Consider the following 19802-nt stretch of genomic DNA (forward strand, 5'->3'; position numbering starts at 1 on the left):
TTGTTCTTGTACAGTGTTGTACATTTAATTAACTTTTCCTCCCTTCTGTCGCCATGGGCTATCATAGGAACATGCAGTGGTTTATGTTGGAAGGGGCTGCTGGACATCATCTGATTAAAACATGACAAGCCTCTAAGTTATATCCTTACTAATGTGCATACTAAATTAAAACAAGAACAAAAGTCATTAATATTCTTATCACAGTCATTAGTGTCTGTTTCTGCTAACAGAAAATAGAACTAATCATCAGTGAAATTGTAACTTTTAAAATAATGAGACCCTATTTTTAGACAACTAAAAGTTCATATTAAGACACCTCAGTTATCAGAAGGTTTTTAATAGTGCCAGGCATTTTCCAATATGCACTGTAGGAATGTGATACAATTTCAGAAGACATGATCAGTTTTTAATGCAACACCGTATATATAAAATATTGCAAACATATTTTCAGCTGATACTAATGGCAGTTAATCTGTAAGAGTAGTTTGGCAACTACCATCACTAGTCAGTGGTGGTATTAGTAATCGGTCATTTGTGCAGCCGGTAAACTGTTACGGAGTTGTGGTAGTCATTAACTGTTTTTTCGAAACCAGCCAGAATCTCATGTAGAGACTAAGCATTTACAGAGATGTTACATTCAAATAATTTGTTTTAAGGTTATTCATTTCTTCTTACTGTACTTCACACCTTGAAAACCTATACAGGCAAGAAGTAAGATGCCATGCAGATAGCAGTCAAATACAAACCTGTATCTGACATGGTCTAATCATAGCGAGTTCTTAACGTATTTTTAATTAACTAGTTAACTATAGTTAAATGCAGATAAAAATATTTATATGAAATTAGAATAGTGGAATCAGTCTGTATCAAGTAGTAAAGAAAGCAAGAAATTCCCCTGTCTGAGCTGGAACGTGCTGCAGTTGCCAGTGCCTTGTTACTACTTTGTGACCTTTTCATGATGAAATGCCCTCTTAAATCATTTCAGCACAGTTTGTTTGTTTCTTGGAGTGAATAGACAGGAGCTCAGAAACATTTCATTATATCTTTCTGAAGAATAGCAAACTTACAAATAAACCAAGTATTAGTAAATTGCGAGGTACAAATAGTCATTTTCTTAAATTTATTCATATTCACTGTCAGCTAATATTCATCAAATGGCTTATTTTTCTCGTGTTTTTGAAAGCTTGAGTGGGGATTTTTTTTTTTTATAGTACACCAATTTACTGAATGAATGATTTATCTATACTGTTATTAAGTGACTTTCATATTTTACAAGTTTGACTAGAATTTAGAACTTTTGTGTTTAATACCATGGAATAATTGACTAGTAAGCACTAGTATGCAGACTAATTTAACTGCATGTATACTAATAATACAGAGCCTTTGTGAATACTGAGAACAATCAACTGACTGACAAGAGGAAAGAAGGATTATGTTTAATTTATTAATGAGGAAACAGATGTAAAGATAAGCGAATGACAGAGGGTGACCTCAAACAGTCAAGCAAATTAGTATGAAGCAATAAGCTATTGCTCCTCTGCTGATCCATGGTAGCTGTCTCTGCGCATGATCTTATCCTACAGCACACAGGACTTCAGTTGAGCTGGTTTAGTCTTTGCTAAAGAAGAAAATGCCTGTTACGGACAGCAGAAGAGGACTAAACCAGCTCTAATTACCTTGTGGTAGCTATCAACTAAGAGTTACCATAAATCAGTTAGTGTGTGATATAAATTCTGACTTAACAGTTACTTATTTGTGTGTCTGGTCTGAGCTTGTAGCTTGTAATACAGCAGAGATAAGAATCCAGGTGGTTTTGATTTAGAATTTGTAAAATAAATCATTGGATTACACTATTGCTGACAAAAAGCTCTCTGACAGTAGTATTAGATTGCAGCAAGATTTGGACTTAGCTATTTGATTACAGTTACAAAATATCTTCTCTTGATATGTTTCATGAAAAGTTTGGTGTTGAGAAAAGATGAAGATACAGATTGGAGGTAGCTAGTTGTATAGGGAGCCTCTAATTTGAGAAGAGCTGCCAACTGGACCTTCATTGAAAGTCTGACTCATGATAGTGTGTTTGTGAGCCGGGAGAAATACGTTTGCTTGAAAGTACCAAAAGGTGAAGGTAAGGGTGGAAGATGATAGGACAGACTGTTAATTAGCATTGTAGCTTCTGGGTCATGGCAGTTTGGTTGTTTTTTTTAATCCACTGTATAATCTTGGACTAACCGTTTATCACAAAGCAATACAGAAATATTGTCTGCTTTGGAAGTGTATTTAAAGGAGATATAGATCACTTGAAATGCTCCCTCTTGCACAATTATTGTTGTGTATGAGTTCAGTAAGTCATCTTGTGGATGGACCAACTGGACAGGTAGTTGGTGTTTTATTTTGGACATTGAAGACATTGTTGGGATTCCTAAGGGCAGCACTGAGGGACCTTATCTAATTGGTTATTGAACCAACTGCAACTTGTTGTCAACCTGATCAGTATTTGTTACAAATAGATTTTGTATGATGTACTCTTGGAGGAGCAGTTTTTATGTAGCTTATTTCCAGTGAATTCGTAATGGGGAAGAATTTGATCTAGCCACCTGCTCTCTACTGATTTGGAGTTAGGTCATATCCTTGTCCCAGTAAGCTGACACTGGATGTTATTGCCATCCAGTCTCTCTGCCCCAGGGACTTGCCCTTTGACAGGTCTGCCTTTTAAAGTTCAATGGAATAGATATTTTCTAACCCCCTTGGGCAGAAGAAATCTCATCATTTGCTGATATCATCAGTCCAACAAGATAACAGGCATCGTTAACAGAATTCACTGTGAAGTGGCACACAAACCTCAACATGAGACTGTGTAGCTGCCTCTAGTCTCCCCTGAAATGATTTGGTGGTGGAGAGAGATTTTGGAGGAGACCCATTTTTTTTATGATTTCTTGTGGCCTGAGTGACCTGAAGAAGTTCTTCTTGTGACTGGCAAGACTCTAATATAAAACAGAGGGCTGTAAACCTTCAGAACTGTTGTGTATGCGTGTAGGGCCTGTATGTACATATGTCTCTAACCAGAGTTAGTATGTAGAGCTAATATTTCCCTCTTGGCTGAGGTCAAGAAAACATACTTGCCTTTTATTTACTCTTGAACTTTTTACAAAGAGAACAGTCCTGATTCCTGGAGATAAGATTGGTTGAAGTGCTGCTTGGCTGCGAGACTTGAAGACTTGATGAACTTCAACATTCCAGTAGTTTCAGGAATCCAAATCTTCAAAATGAGTTATGGAGTTTATGAAACTGGACTAGAGGTTTGTTTTCCATTTAAGGAAATAATCTGGAGATCCGAGAAGCACTTTGACCTATATTTCAGTATTCTTCAAAATGCAGTTCTCTTTTAAAATACTTTAACTACCAATCCTTCCTGAAAAAGACAAATAAAACCATATCTATTATGATTTTGCTCTTAAGAAAGTAGAATCCAATCTTATACTCCTTAGCTGTCTTCATTTCCAGCAGGGTGGAGTTCGGAAAACAGTGGATGAAGTGATGAATAATGTAGAGTTGCTTTATGAGTAAGTTTGTCAGAAATATAAAGGAGAAAATCACCCATGATTATATTGCAATGTTTTTCTCTTTTCTGGGGAGCAGTTCAAGAGCAACTACAAAAAAATGAAGACAAATGAACTATTTCTGCAGTTTGTAGCTGCAAAAGGAAAACTTATCTTACAGAAAATTTGGCCCAAGGTGTCTTTCTTTCTTCATGGGCCATGATGATTTTCTTTAATTACTTCAATAAGTGTTGATAGTAGATTCCTTGTGGTAATGTTTAACTAACTAAATAAATAAATAGCCTTTTCTGACTGGACAGTAGGTATGAACAAACTAATAAATCTGGGTGGAAGGTTTAAATCACCTTTCCTAGCCCCTGAAAAAAGCCCTCTGGTTTTAGTTATCCAACCAAACTGTATTCTAAAGCTTTTGAACTGTCTTCTTTTAAGTTCATCTATTTGTGTGCTGTTGCTTTATAGAAGTTTTAGATTCAATTTAAAAAATTATAGTACCGAAAGGATCTTTTTGTTGATTTGGAAACTCTGTTGCAGAGCATTTCAGAGCCAAGACAGCATTTTATATTTCAACAGAGGATAAGAATCTTCTGCTTTCTTTGTCACTCATAGCACCTTTTTGCTATCATTCTGGGGACTGAGATGATTTGATTTCTCAGATTTTTTTATCTAATGGTGAAGAAAAAGAGTTTTCCATCACCTAGTGGGAAGTTTCATTAGTTCTTCACTGCTTAACTGATTCCATTTCTGTTGGTCTCCTGCTATTCTAACAAGCAGGAATGCAAACTCAGCCATTTATGCCTTGTCCATCCTCAAGAAGGCTGGAGGGGTCTCTGTTCTAAGAAAAAACTTCTAGACTCCTGATGCCAGTCTGCAAGTACCCCACATTGTGCATTGGCTAGAGCTTTACCTTTCGATGCCGAATATGTCGCCTCTGTAACTGTAGCTGAAATACTGCCTCAGAGCTGTCTTGGCTGGAGTAGGATCAAAAAGTGGGGAAAACAAATCCTTGATGATGTGCCGGATTTTTCACTGTTTTCTCTTCCCTTTGTGGAGGAAAAAATGTCCCATGGTAGTACATAAAAGTCAGCCTGAGCTCTGCTAGGCAGAATGAAAGGTAAGATTTCATATAAAGACAGGGAGATCTTGGTTTGTGGGTTGGTTGAAGCCGACAGTTCTCTAGGATCAGAAGCAACCTGTTAGTGCTTTCTAAATCTTAACAGTTCTTGACACTACATTATCAATATTAAAGAAGAAAAAAATGTAATGTCTGTAGAGGTAGACGTTTTTGAACCAGTGCTGTTGGAGCTGTTTAGAAATACTGACACCTCTGTGTCTGGTATGTACTTTTATAAGACATTCACTTGCTTTTGCCCAATAGAAAAAAATTCAAGTCAGTTACTATTTAGTTCTGGAAATGTAGTGGCAAAATGATCTTAGAACTATTCAATGATTGTTCAGCTATTCAAATTTTATTTCTTTGTGGTTCACATTCATCACATTTATCCATTCTGTCATGGTTAATATTCATTACAATTGTTCTTCTTTTATATTCTCAGAAATGCATTCTGTATCAAGCATTCCTGTATACCTGTGTGTTTTCGCCAAAGGGTGTTGTGAATGTAAAATGTTAAAGTGGTTCAAGAGAAGATTGGAAAGGTTCATGGAGGAGCAGTGTATATTGAGCATAGGAGGTCCTCAAGCTGGAAATAACTTTCAAGGCTGCTACAGTATTGAAGGAAAATGTTTTGTATGTTAGTCATGCTCATTTATACTCTTCCTTGGTATCCATTTATATCCGGTTTTGGAGATAGGCTACAGTGCTAAATGGACTTTTGGTCTGAACCATTATGACCTTTCTTACATGGCCCTTAAAGCAATTAAACACATACTTGTGTTTCAGCTTGTTATTAGATTTGATTAAATACTAATGTGTTTTCATTAACTGACCCCTCTATGTATCACGAACTCTACCCTTAAAAGAAAAAAGATTGAATCATATGGCTGAGAAGACATGGTTGAATCATACTGGTATAATGAAGAGGTGCGCAGGTCAGATGCCACTGTGCAGAGCCGCTTGTAAAGGCTAATGCCTTTTAAGACCAAATGCTTTACACATGGGAGGTAATTGGCTATGTATTTAAAAGCCAAACTCAGAGGAACAAGATTTAAGCTATAAAACTTTTGTATAAAATGTGAGCCTATATTTGTTCTTCTCCACCTTATTCTGTGCATGCCTGACCTGTAGGGGTTTTCCCACTAGGCTTCTGAGAGCAGGAGTTGGATAGAAATCACTTTGACTTCTTTGCGTCATTCATTAACCACCACAAAGATTTCTGCAGTGGCAGTCCTTCCCTTTGTCCTATGTACACATTTGCTGTTTGGATCTATTTCTAACTAATTTAAGACCAAATTGGCTTATTTGCAGGAAAAAAAAAATAATCAAGTCCAGAACAGATGCTTATCTTCCTGATTACTGTTTCTGGAAACCAGTTTTGTTTTAAATGCAGGCGAATACATTGAGAAGAATGAGTCTAGCATTAGAAAGTTGCAAGTAAAAGTTGGATTCGGTGAAATAAGATTTAACTGATGTTTTGCTGGAAAGTCTGTTTAATCACCCACATCTATTAATCACATTGAAAATTCTATCCATTATCCAAAATTATTCAGTGTCTTCCTTCTCTTAACTCCCTTTAGTCTGCAGTAATCAAGGTTGAACTGCACCTGTAGGGAGTTCTAAAAGCAATGGTATGATAAGTATGAAAAGACAAAATGTTCTTTGTCCTCATTAAAGATTGTGAGCAGAGTGTTAAATAATATTAATGGCTGGGATTGTCAGTACTTAACAGTACTTTCCTAGTACAAGTGATTTTATTGATCAATACAGTCTCAATGTAACAGGGCAGATTATTCTACTGATTTTATCGAAACCTTAACTAAGTTTGTTAGTGTACCACATATCTTTAAATAGATCTAGATGATGATGTAGATTAAGAAAAGCAGACCACCATCCATCTTTTTTTGATCAGTTAATAACTTAAATCCATCATTGCTGTGACCAGCTTTTTTAAGATTCTGTTGTGCATACATGTTTCTTTGGTGGTACAGATACATAGCTGATTTTAGATGGCTGTGGATTTTAAAGAAGTGTGCTTGACACATGCAGGATTGCATATTTGTTAAGAGGAGGAGGAAGGCAAGAGAAAACAGGAAAGCAAAATAATACTGTAGATAATTTAAAGGAGAGCCATTTATTAAGAGTGTTGGTTTGCAAGAGGTGTTTCCTGCAGAAATATCCCAAGCATTTTTCAAGGATGCTTAGGAAAATTACCTGGTTTATATTTTAGGAATTACATTTTTTGCTTTTCAAGTGATGCTGCATTGTGGCTTATGATTCATATTTTTTCCTTTATCTTCAATAATCTGTTTGATTTTGCTGTATAGAATTGTGCTGCATGAACTTCTGTCTTGTTTCACTCTTGTATGTTAGTGCTGATCAAAGTAAATTTTACTCAGTTAAAAGCAGAATTTATGTTAGAAGTCACGACAGGTTTAGAAACCATGTCTAAGCGCTTGTTCGTTTTTCATTGTACTGCATATCATAACTCTACTGTATCACATACTTTCACCCAAGTTAAGATGAACATCATACTGTACTAATTGTGCGTTTCTATACAGTGAGCAATGGTCTCTGTCATGACCTGCATATGCTCAGAATAACTGTAAGATATTTTAAGAGGGAGAAAGAAATTAATGTCTTTGCCTAAGATGTCACAGCCTGGTAAAGCAGAACTAGGGGTATTAAAACCTGAGTGTTGGCACGCTGCTGTAGTCACTGTAGTCTGCTGACAGCCAATTGCTCTAATAGACATAGCTCCTTCTAGAGCAATACAAAGTGTGAGATACCTGTTTCATTTAGCCATGATGAAGGAAAAAATGGTGACCTTCCTTATCCTGAAGCAACTCCACATTTGATGTTTAGGCATTAAATTTTCCTTAATAAATATTGAATAGATTTGCTTGAGTTTCTTTGACGGGGCAGGGGGAAAGCCCAAACAATTTTTGTCTATTATAGTAAAGGCAGGAAGGAGGGAGCTGTAATTCCTGTGAAGAATCTTTATTATCATGACTTAAGTATGGTATAAAGACTCAGTTTCCTCCATCTTTTTAATCAATGTACAGCAGTCAAACACTTTTTCAATTCCTACTCTGTGTTGTTTTACGTTCTTATTTTTTGGTGTACAAATGACTACTGCTTTTTTAAATTGGATATTCAAGGCAAGTTAAGTAGTTAAGTCTTAACGGCTTTATCTTCAAAATCAATCTGTAAAGTTACTTAATGAATTGCTATTGAAGGGAAAAATTTTCTAGTGAAAGGGTATTTTATTAATGCATGTGTAGTGCACTATGTTCTGTTATGGTTGTCCAGTAGTGTACAGCACTAAATTAGCACGTAGTTTTGACCTAGGCCTGCCAAGTCATTGCCTTTATGCACATTGAGAGTACTCTTTTGTCTACACTTTTTGCATGACTGAAAACCAGTCATTAATATTCTTTATGCATTTATAAACTGCACATGAGGGCTGGTGAAAAAAAGTTTGTTAAGAAGGGAATAATTCTGTCTTTATAGCAGGATTTGAATTTGCACATAAGACATAAGCCACATTTGGAGGTGAGAGGAAGAAAATGAAATACCAAATATATGCTGAATAACTGAATGCCATCCATTCTGGCTTTGGATGAGGAACTGATTCTGGGAGGAAAAAGTAGCATGGGGTCATACTACATATGTGAGCGACTTTAAATAAATCCTTACACATAAGGAAGCTGAATTAAGGTTTGATTGTTAAACTTAACCTAACAATTCTTCACTTTGAAGTATGCCGTAACAACTGTAATGTTTCTATCTAGCATTGTTTGTATCATCTAAGGTAGACCATTCCAAAGGTAAAAAAAACAAAAAAACCACACACACAAAAAAAAACCCACAACACCCACACACCCAAGAAAAAAAAAAAAACCACTAACCAAAAAAACCAAACCACTGTGGAACTAATCATAGGGGTTTACAGGAAAAATACTGAACTAAATAAGCAGTAATTCTTGAGCTTCTGCTTTAGATATGTTGCAAGGACAGAGCACAGGAACAGAAAAATCCTTTGGAGGAAGGCTGCTTAAGCAAGAAGAGCTAGTCCATCAGTAGCTGAGAGAGGTGAGCAGAGGAGGAGACAACTAGTCTTCCTCAGAGAGATTGGGCGAAGGTGGTTGGTGAGTCTTCTCCTTTGGTAAATTGGAACCTCCTGCATTAGATATAATTCCCTTGTGTGTGTTCCCTTTTCTTGGCTTTTATGCAATCTTGTATGTCTCCTTTCTGAAAGATATATTGAAGGATTTCAGAGTGAACTAAGGGGAGAAGGTCCTGTGCTCATGGGTAGACTAGGAGAATAACAAATGCTTGTTATCTTCTGCTAACAGTCGCTGCACACGTCAGCATTGCTTGCGCTTATTTTTCTTTTCACCTGCTTATTGTCTCTGTAGTCCAAATATAATACAGATTTAGTTAAGTGTAAAAGAGGTCATTTTACTGAAACTGTTGATAGTAGAATGTCTTGACTGAGACAAACTTGAATTTAAGTGCAGGTACATTTACAAATATACATTACTGAATGATGCCTGAATTTAGAATTCTGATACCGATTTTTCCCATTGACTTTAAAAACACAGACATTAGAATTAAAAAAAATCATAGAGTTGCTTATGGTAAATACTATGAATTATATATAAGAAAATCTTCAAGAACTATTGGTATAAAAAATAAGTTTTGTGATGCAGTTTCTTCTTTTTAATTTCTCATAACTATCATTGTCTTTATCTAATATACTTTTTCCTCTGTAGGTGAAAAAAGTTTGCAGAAACAAAGCGTGAAGTAGAAGTAGAACCTTTAATTTCATTAGGCACATTGTAACTGGTGAAGATTAATGTATATATCTCTTGCTAATTCTTTTCAATTACTCAGTTCATATAAATTCCCAAACCTTGTTAATTATGCTGAAGTCAAGTGGTAATTTTTAACAGTATTTCCACAGCAAGGGAATTTTCCTGGTCTAACCTTGCCCTCCTGTAGAAACTCTCAGCAGATTAGGCATTCTGACTCTGGTCCATTCATTTTCAACACAAGCCTAATTGCTGCCGACTGCCTGCCACAGGTACCTTGGTTATCGTACGTTTAAGGGATGCAGGTTCTTCTGAGAACAAATAAGGAAAGATTAATTGTTTGTTTTGTTTCATCCCAAGAGAAATGTGGGAGCTTAATCAAGAAAAATAATTTCTTCTGTTGATTTGGCTTATTTGTGGAAAGGGATAATTGTATAGAGGCAGGCATAGAGCTATGCATTTTGAAAGAAATTTTGCCATTTACCTACTTGGGAGGCAAAGATACAGCAAAATGAATGTAACACAGCATTGGAATTGATGGGGATGGTTCACATTTCTCATAGTAAGTAATTTGGCTGCTGGGCTTTTATTTGAACCAATATTGCTAGGTGGTATTGTCATTTGTTTTGTCTGCTTCTTTGGATATCTAATCAAGGAGACAATAGTAGGGGGAAAAACGCTTTTCCAAATTGTCCTTAATTGCTAGAGCACGAAGTGAGCTAAACACTCTGGTATTTCCAATTAAAGAACTTGTTTCCAGCAAACACCATTAAATCTATCTTTCCCAATCTGATAAATAAGCTATCAAAGAGTGGAACAGATTAATTGAGAGCAATTAGTTCAAAGCTCAGTATAACAGTCAGAGTAAACCAATCTTATCAATGAATGCAAATTTTACATAAAGCAATATGAAGCCCTGATGCAACAAAATAGAGTTGAGAGTAACCACTAAGCGCAAAGGAAATTTTTATTTGTGATGCAGAAATTAGTCTTGTTTGTTTCTCTTCGCAACAAATGCACTAAAAGCCATTTCTTTTCAAGACCTCTGTTATGGGAATGTCAAACTGTATTTGACACCTTTGCTACCTACATTTCTCCTTCAATGTGCTGCAGGAAATAACAACCATGGGAAGATCACAGATCCTACAATTCACAGCCAGTCACCAGATTTACTCCAATTGAATGTGAAGTTCAAGAAAGCCCTGTTTATACTACGATGTGTGTGTGTTGCTTTCTAGTAGACGCAGTAATCTCTAAGTGTAATTTGCCTATGTTCATAGCCAGTAACCCCTCTGTTTGGTAGAGACTTAAGTGGAGCACAGTGGGTTTTGATTCCTCTTTAATACAGGTGGGTGTCACTGATGATACGTATCTAGACATTTTTGATTGGTGTTCCTTTTTTCCAGCTGTCTGTGCATGCCAAATGGTATTGACTCATATGGTGTAAGCATCATTCTGCACATGGTTACTCTGGATATTTCCCTTAATGACAAAGCGTAGGAAAACCACCTGGATGCTCCACTGAAGTGCCAGCCTTTTGCTTTTTGACGGTGCATCATCATAAGGAGAAAACCTCTCTGTTACTTTAGATATTGAAATAAATATATGGGCTTGGAGTGTTAGTTTGTTCAAAGAAAATATTACATGTTGGTTCGGTTGCTGATATTTGTGGTGCATATAAAGCTTTGGAGTAATGTGCTCCATCAAGAGGAAGGCAGGAGAGGATCCACATAGTGTGTTACACGCTAACCAGACTAATTTCCAAGTCAGTTTTTACAGAACTACCTTGGCTGGGTAAGTTGCATTGCTGCTGTGTGTGTTGGCATTATTCGCGTAAACTGACAGTACAAATACACCAGCTGCCACAGCTTTTAAAACTGCTCTCTTAGGACAGCAGTTTGTGTGGTGCATCCCTGGCCTTTACAGCAGCAAGGTGGCTGGAGTCTTGCTTTTGTAGAATTACGGGGTTTAAATGGTTGGATAAAAATCTTATTTCTTATGCTGTTGCAACCCACTGGGTATGTCTATTCTAGGAAAATGAAAAGGTCAGTGATAACTTTCCCAATAAAACCTTCTGAGAAAATGTCATTCCAGCTATGTGTATCTGACTGGGGGAGTTCATCGTCCATTTTTTGAGCATCTTATTTTTTTTTTCCAGAATATCATCTTCAGTAGGGAAATAGAGCATTCATAGCTGTGATAGTATGGTGTATATCAGCTCATGAACTGATGATAACAGACATGCTGCAACAGACGTAACACAGGGTACATTTTTATTTATGTCCTTGCTGGCAAGTTACTAGGAGATCACAGTTGTATTCTGAGTAACTGGTTTTCCGAGCAGCTTTCCTGTAATGTTGACTTCTGAAAAATGTTGAGAATGTCCCCAAGAAATCATAAGGAAGCTAGATGAGTGAAACTTCTCCCAGTTTCTCCGTATGTCAGAGCGTCCAGATCTCCAAGTGCACTTTTCAGCATGGGATCCAGCTTTCACACCTAGTTCAGTGGGAAAGTTTCTTAGTGTAACATTTCAAAAGCACTTGTAAAGGAGCAGGAGATTATGCAGGAACAAAGACCATGTACAGGATTCACAATCAACAGTCTTGCAGCCACCAGCATTTCAGTAGCTGTCTGTGCATTACCCCATCGGATGTTTCTCTGAGTAGTTGGACTCAGTCAAGGTCACACAGTGATACATGCTAACAGTTTTGAACAGCAGGAGCTGTATAACCTCAGGATTAGGAAGCAGTTTGCTTTTTTGTAATGACTTTGTGCTTATATGCCATGCAATAGTGCTTACCTGCTTTACAGGTAGATTTTTTTTATAATTAGTCAAGTTCAGGCAAGTTTAATCATGCAACCTTAATTAGTTATCCAACTTTAAATGCTGGAATGATGAGGGCATGTACTGCAAGAGTGAGTTACCATAGGATATCGGGGTCTTTTTATAGTATTGGAAATAAAAGTTAGTGGGTGATGTGATGAAGTGGTGCTCTAATGGTACAGGAAACTGTTGATAACTGGTCCAATGCTGATATTCAGGAACAGTCTTATTAACGTAAAAGTACAGACAGCATCTCAGTGAAGAGGTCTAGCAGCCAGGCTTGGCAGCTCAAAAAAAACCTGGAATGTGGGGGGGGGGAAAAAAAAAATCTGAATTGCTCTAGTTTGGTCAGTTATTTTTGCTCAGTTTTACAAAGTGGTGATGTTCACCAAGGAAGTCAGAGGGAAGTCCACCACTGGACCGTTGATTGGTGATGAGATACGGAACAGGTGGAGAAGCTGTGCTTGTTAATGTTTGGATGGAGACATCCAAACTTTTTTCAGTGTTTTATATTTACCAGTTACAACCAACATGTTGCCATTTTTGTATCTATATTTTATCTCAACCACCATGTTACCATTTTTGTATATATAGCAGATTCTTTCAACTTCATATGTCACTACCCATCTTCCCACCTTTTCTCATTTTGGTGTTTTTTCCCCTGAGATTTCATTTTGTCTCCTTGACAGGTTTCTTCAATCTACATATCAGTCATAATATTGTCTTCTGATGAGCATGTGTTGAAGGTCATCTCTGTGTCAACAGAGAATGCAAGTTATTTTTTAGACTTCAGTTCTACTACAAATCCTTTCTGAACCATTATACTGTGTACACATCTGCTTTGATTTCAGGGCACCAGTTCCCCTGACATACTTGCACCGATGGCATACTCTCTTTCATTTGCTTATCCTGGAGTCTTAGAGTCTGATTAAGCTCTCTATACCACAGTATTATAGTACTGTTCTGTCCTTTCATTAAGGCACTAAGAAATGTGATTTAAAACAACAATTCAGCCTTAGTTTCAGATGCCAGGGCTTACTTGTAGGGTAAACCAGAGCCTTCAGGGATATAATAACCACTAAGAAGGAAGGGTGCAACACAGCCTTTCTGCAAATTCTTCTTGCCTGGGAAACACAGAGACCAAATACTTGTGCAAAAAATGAATCATCAAAGTAAAGAAGATTGCTGTCTAAAAATACCAGAATGTATGATTTATGAATTCATGATTCTCAGTTTCAACCTCATTTGTGGACTTTACTGGCCAGAATTAAGTTCTCTGGTTGCTGACTAAGGAACATCAGGCAATTGCTAAGTGTGAAGATAACATCAAAACCATGAGATTTATAGAGAGCAGCTTGGCATTCTTGCACTATTTTAATGTTATGATAATTTTAAACAGATAGCTATGTTACTTCTGTTAGGATAATAACTTGCAATCTTGTTTCTCCTTTCCAGAGAAGTCATCCATCTTTCAATAACAAGAATGTGGAGAGGTTTAGCCAAATCAAAACATTATCTGCAGAATTGCTATGCTTTGATAAATGCAGTCCTACAACTGACGCTGTGTGTCTGCCATCAGCACAGAAGTAAATAAGCATTTGCTGACCAAGTTAGGATGGTCTCTTTTCACAAGTAATTGCATTGTTCCTCACCTTTATCAAGGACTCTCGCGCTAGTGAGTTTTGGGAGGGACAAGTGTCAAGGAACAGAACCATAATGGAGTACCTGCGATTGAGCAAGGATTACATTGCTCTGTTAATTCTGTAAAAACTTGTCAGTTTGCCACCCAAATAAATGCCTAGAGTGCGTAAAACATGGAACAGAGTGACCTCTAGAAGAAAAATCAATGGCAATTCATATTTCATATGTCTATAATTGCTTGTGAGAGCATGCCAGCAGTTTGTTTGTAGAGCAGCTTGTTCTACCAGGGATTGTTTCCTGACTTTTTCTTCTTTTCAGTGGTGATGCCTCTCATGGCTGGTGAATCACAGCCAGACACAGCAGTAGACAAGTTCTATCGGTGGTGATTTTTTATTACTGTTTTCACATTACTGTCTTCAAAATCGCTGCACCGTGCTCAGTTTGAACCAGTACACTAATCTATAGTCACAAGTAAATTGTGTTCACAGCTATTTTTCCTTGGAAGACTCCTGAAACTGGTTTCTACCTTCTTTTTAGTAGGCAAGGCTTTATCCTCTGTGAAGTTATCCATTTGCTAGTATTTTAACCATCAAACCATCAAACATTGGGTAGCTTTCTTTTTTAAGCAATTTGTCAGAGAGGCAAGGAATTCTCACAGTTTGCTAATTTAAAGACAGAATTTTGAAAATGTCTCCTCCCCCGCCCCCCTTTGCTTTGTTTTTTCATTTTTTTTAAGAAGCTGTTGTAAGATTTGTATCCCCACTGAGGACCAAGATGTCATAGGGATAGAGAAAATGCCGCTCACTTTATGGATTACTGTTAGGTCAACAAAACTTTGGCAGCATTGATTAACTTGACAGTGAGTACAGCAGTACATTTATCACTTATGGCTGTGCTGTAGAAAATCTAATAAGAGGCAAACAATTCCCTTTAGAGCAGTAACAGGTTCACTGTGGCTAACGGTGCATGCACTGGAAATTTCTGACTTTAAATTATACCCTTGCTGCTAGTTGGGTCATTGACTCAAAGCTACTGCACTTTCACTGCTATGTTCTTTATTATTAGTTTGATCAAAATTGTTTTGGCTTCTATAAATGTTGATCAAACCGTATATTGGAGTTCACATAAACTCATGAGCATTTTTGAAGGAGGCATGCAGAAGGAGCTTGATCCAAGCTTCGTTATGTAGAAGGGGTAGCTGCCTGCTAGAAATACAAATGTTTGGGGTCTTGCAAGGTTATAAAAGAAAAAATTTGAACTGTTGCTTACAAATCTGCCTCTAAGTCACAGATTTAAATAAACCCAAAATTGAAACCTTTCTTACATTTAATAAGTTTCAATGGTTGGTAAAAAGGATTTTTTTCATATGTGCAAATATGTGCTTTGTTAATTACCAGTAATTACCTTAAAAATTCTGTGCAAGTTGATTTATGGATATGTTCTTCCAGTTGTCTTGTTTTTGTAAGAATTATGAGAATTGAACAACGAACAAGAGATTTTCTGTCTCTCCTGTGTAAAGTGCTGCTGCTTGACTGCAAGTTAGTGCTTAGTTCTAATCTGATCGTGAAATTATTTTTTATTCAGTATTGCTTGCCGTCACTTTAATAAATCTTTTCTGGAAGTCCGGGACCAGTACACCGGGAAGTGTCTTTGCATTGCAAATATAGAGGAAAACCAGTTGTTGTTTGGGTTTTTTAAGTCTTGTACTTCGCAGTTCTCTTAAATGGAAGCCCTGCCAAAGGTGCTCTTTTACAGAAGCATACCAAGCTTTTATTCAGTTCAAATAACCAAAAGTGAGTAAAGGCCACAAACCTGAATAATTGTGTTTCTATGTACAAATAGAATGAATATGAACAATGAAGAAGATGCAGTATTAAATGCAGATCAGAACATACCATCTGCAACTAAATTTGTGGCTGTATCTTTGTGATATAATCTGCAAAATACCGCTTCAAATGAAACGGTAGTTGAATTATATTTTTTTTATATTAGGATATATGGCTCACTAAAGTAGAGCTCTGTAAGCAGCAAATGTTATTTCAAGTATTTTGTGTTATTTTAGGAAACTGTTTAAATTGGAGATCTTGTTCTGCAATATCTATAAAAATGATGTCGTTTTCTTTGTTGGGAGAGAAGTATTCTACTTGAATCAATTGTCAGGAGGCTTAATGTAATAAGGCAGTTTGTGGTCTGACTAAAAGAAACACTGTGCAAAAGAAATTCCCATAGCAGTTTGTTTTTAACAGAAAAACTGAGTTCACCTGAAACATAAATACATTGAAAACCAAGACTTAATAAGGTAGAGCAGCTTCAGAAGGGAACAGAGTGGGTTGCTGTCCAAAGTGTGTCTTGTAACAGCTACAATTTAACCAAATATCTGTGTTAATGATAGTATAGCTCTATCAACAGCATAATAGCAGATCTTTGCAACAAATGGTCCGGCAAGCTGACAGAAGTACTCTTATATGAGTGAGTTAGCGAGGGAGGAAAATTACAGTTAAAATAGGGCTTCCTGGTTTGTTCTCCCTTTTTTTAATTTGCAGGATGAAAGTTGTGTTTCTTACTCTCTTACTGCATTTCAGAGGCAACAAGACACATTTCCACACTTTTTCCTGGGTTCATACAATAAAGGAGTTACCCTACTGCCTGCCTTACTGAACAGAGACCTGATATTGATTAACTATCACACTGGCATCAGAACTACTCTTAGGATTCAATTTTTTTGTTGTTTTGCATATTTTATTGATCAAAAGTGGTAAATGAGCATCAAGCGTGCAAGAAGACGATGAATTGTTTACTTGCATAAAATAACCTTTCAATAAGGGAAGATGCATTGCTCACACTTTTGGTGCTGTTCTGCTGCCCGAAGCAGATGGCATTCAGCTGCTATTGATTTGCTCCTATAGTTACAGAGCAGCATGTAACAAGGCATGCTCATTTCTCTGAAAGAGAGGTGAGGTTTTCTGCCAGGGTGGTGGGAGTGAAAAAGGAAGGACAGGGGGTTTGGGGATTGTTTTGAGGTCGGTTTTTTTCACAAGAAGAAGCAGGGAAAACCTTGCAACTTCTATTAGCAGCTCTATGCAAACAAAAAGCATGGTTTGCATGCTTGCAGAGAACGGGAGTTACTTTGTCTAGTTCTAGCATTTCTGGTAACATTAATCTCCACTGCAGATTGTATCTGTGAGCAAGTAGGTACTTAAGAGCATCCAGAATTTAGCATCACAGACTGTACACCACACTCCTTAGCTGCTGTATTTTTTATTTATACATGATTTTTCCTACTTGTTTAAAGGCTGCTTATGCCTTAGCAAGAAAAAAATCATACTGCAATATGCTGGATTTGATTCTACAAATAGTTCATTTCACTGGTTTTGTGTTGTTGGATCTTTCCTATAATGGCAAGGAGGGACAACAGACAAAGAGAAGTTTCTCTGGAAGTTTATTTGAAAGGGTATTTAGTGCAGAATTTTGGCATGAACAAGATCTTTAATTGTTTGACATATTTTTATGAAATGTAGATATAAGAAGAGGATTTCAGTAAATAGAGCATAGAAATGGTTGCTCTAAGGCAAAACATTTTAGATAATTTAAAGTCATATTTCTGGAAGAGTAGTATGGTAGGTGGTACTGAGAAGTGGGGTGCGGTCCTCAAATCAATCTGTTTTAACATAGAAATAACCCGTATGTCAAGATTCACAAGTGTGGTAGTATGAAAGTGAACAAAAAAAGCCTCTTGAAAACAAAACTGGACCAGTTAAATATTTTGACAACACATATTGAAGTGTTCCTTGCCCGCTTGACTGTTCTGCAGTGACTTTTACTGCTGGAAGTGCTTACTGTTGATTTTTGAACCATCTTGAGTGTCTTCCTGCTCTGATGTTTGAAAAAATAAAATAATTCATTCTGTTATGACTGCCCTGGTATTTTCCATGTCATTTATATTGTCTTCCTTTTAAATGAAAATAATCCATGAATTATGACCCCTGACAAAATATTCTCACAGTATAGTTGGTGGGTAGTTATTTATCAAGAATTTAATTTAAACGTGCATATTAGCATCTGTTAAAAAATGTCCTACCTCATCTGTTCAAACTTCAGTTCTCTGACATTGATTCCAACTTGCTTGTGTAATTTATGAAATGCTGTCTAAGCTTTTTTAATATCCACATGGTTAGTTGTCACTACATCTCGACCATTTATTATGCTGCTTCTGTAGCATAAGCAGGCAAGAAGAGACAATCTGACTCTCTGGCTTTAACCTGTTGGTTTCAGTCCAGGGTAGAAATTTCTTAGGAACATTTTTCAAAGAGAACAAACCTTAGTGATTTTTTCAGAAAACAGATGCTTTTGAATCAGTGGCTAATGCTGTCAGCACAGCATTTACCACATTGTTCTAAGGTGATTGGGTCTTGCTCTCCTGTGGGGCTAGGGAAATGTTTAAAACATAAGAATTATTACAAACAGATGTTAATTTAATGGGACCTGGAAAAGTACATGTTTTTAAACAGAGTTTTCTCTGTTACAGTTATTCTACGAGAAAACCAGTTGCTTTCACAAATTAAAACAAATACATTGTTATTGTTCAATTCCTGTGGTATCTATTTATACTGTTAGGACTGACTCCAGTTTCCTTCAGCCCCTCTGTACCTCTCATTTCTGAGCACGTTAGTGGTCAAAACTTACTTTGTGCTTCCTTGCCCTTGTCTAAGCAACCGCCCCATTAACTACAGAATTAGGATATCAGAGTAAATTGTTAGTAACTACTAATTCAGAAAAAAAACCAAACCAGATTTTTACCTTGCTTTTGCTGCTAAAGGTAGGTAGATGTCTTGTAAATGCAACATGTATTTTCTTACTAAGCTGATTAAAATTTAATACAAGCTTCAGAGTTTTTAGAATTAAGCTTAGTGATTTACTTGCAGTTACTCTTCCAACATAATAGCCTAGAGTCTGGTAAGGATTCAACGCCACATTTTGTGCTGAAAGGACTACCGACACTCAAAACTAAAAAAAAAAAACCCCAAAAAACCTCCACCATGTAAATCTAAATATATTTGGTCAGCTATGTTACCCTTTCTTTACCTCTGCAAAAATGACACAATGAGTTCATTAACCCCAGGTGCAGTGAATTCCCTGTGCTTTCTACATTCTCTTGTTGACTTTGGATTGGGTACCTGCTGCTTAGCCTAATTAGTTTCAAAGGGAATGTCAAGTCATTTCTCAAGAGTTTACTCTGACCCAAAACCTCTGACAAGATAGTATCAGGGAGACAAAATGAGAAGTTATTGTAGAGTTGAATAGCATTTTTGTTGCAGTACCTTGTGGAAACAATGCAGATGAGGAAGTCATCCTCAGATTATTTCTAGATTTTTTTATATGATATTTGCATGTAATAGTCATTCTTGTGGATAGTGAGACTTGTTTCCGTAGCAAACTTCCTCAGTCTTCATCAACCACCTGACTCTTTTCTTGTTCCCAGCAAAACCAGGAAAATGAGGGAGAGCTGTAGACATTTCTTCTGAAGCAAGAAGGAAGTGGAAATGATATTTCAAGGCTATTCTTAAGTGTTTCAGTGGTTTTCTTAGCTTTTTCAGTTCTCTTAAAGCTGTATTATTTGACCAAAACCACATTTTCTGACCAAAAAATCCAACATCCAGTCCAACATCCATGTCTGAACAGAATAGTCTGTGACATTATCCAGAGAGTGGGAGGTTTGGGGGATCAAGAGAGTTTGTCATGCTGCAGAGCTACTCCTCTGTTTCTCTGACTGCTGAGGTAATACTCTGTTGCATCTAGCTCTGGAGTACAGCTTTAGTTCTTTAGCCTCTACCTTTTCTTCAGGCTTGCTT

The 19802-nt window shown here is 36.8% G+C and overlaps 1 protein-coding gene across 1 annotated transcript in view; it reads left to right on the forward strand.

Moving 5' to 3' along the window:
• The window catches only part of SNX24 (sorting nexin 24), a 71775-nt gene extending 53957 nt beyond the window's left edge, over positions 1 to 17818 (forward strand). Inside the window, exon 4 of the mRNA XM_037373250.1 lies at positions 13768 to 17818. Coding sequence (XP_037229147.1) covers positions 13768 to 13902 — 135 coding nt within the window. The 3' untranslated portion in view covers positions 13903 to 17818. The remainder of the gene's footprint in view (positions 1 to 13767) is intronic.
• The last annotated feature ends 1984 nt before the right edge of the window (positions 17819 to 19802 follow it).

The sequence above is a fragment of the Falco rusticolus genome, chromosome Z (assembly GCF_015220075.1).
Source record: "Falco rusticolus isolate bFalRus1 chromosome Z, bFalRus1.pri, whole genome shotgun sequence".
NCBI lineage: Eukaryota > Metazoa > Chordata > Aves > Falconiformes > Falconidae > Falco > Falco rusticolus.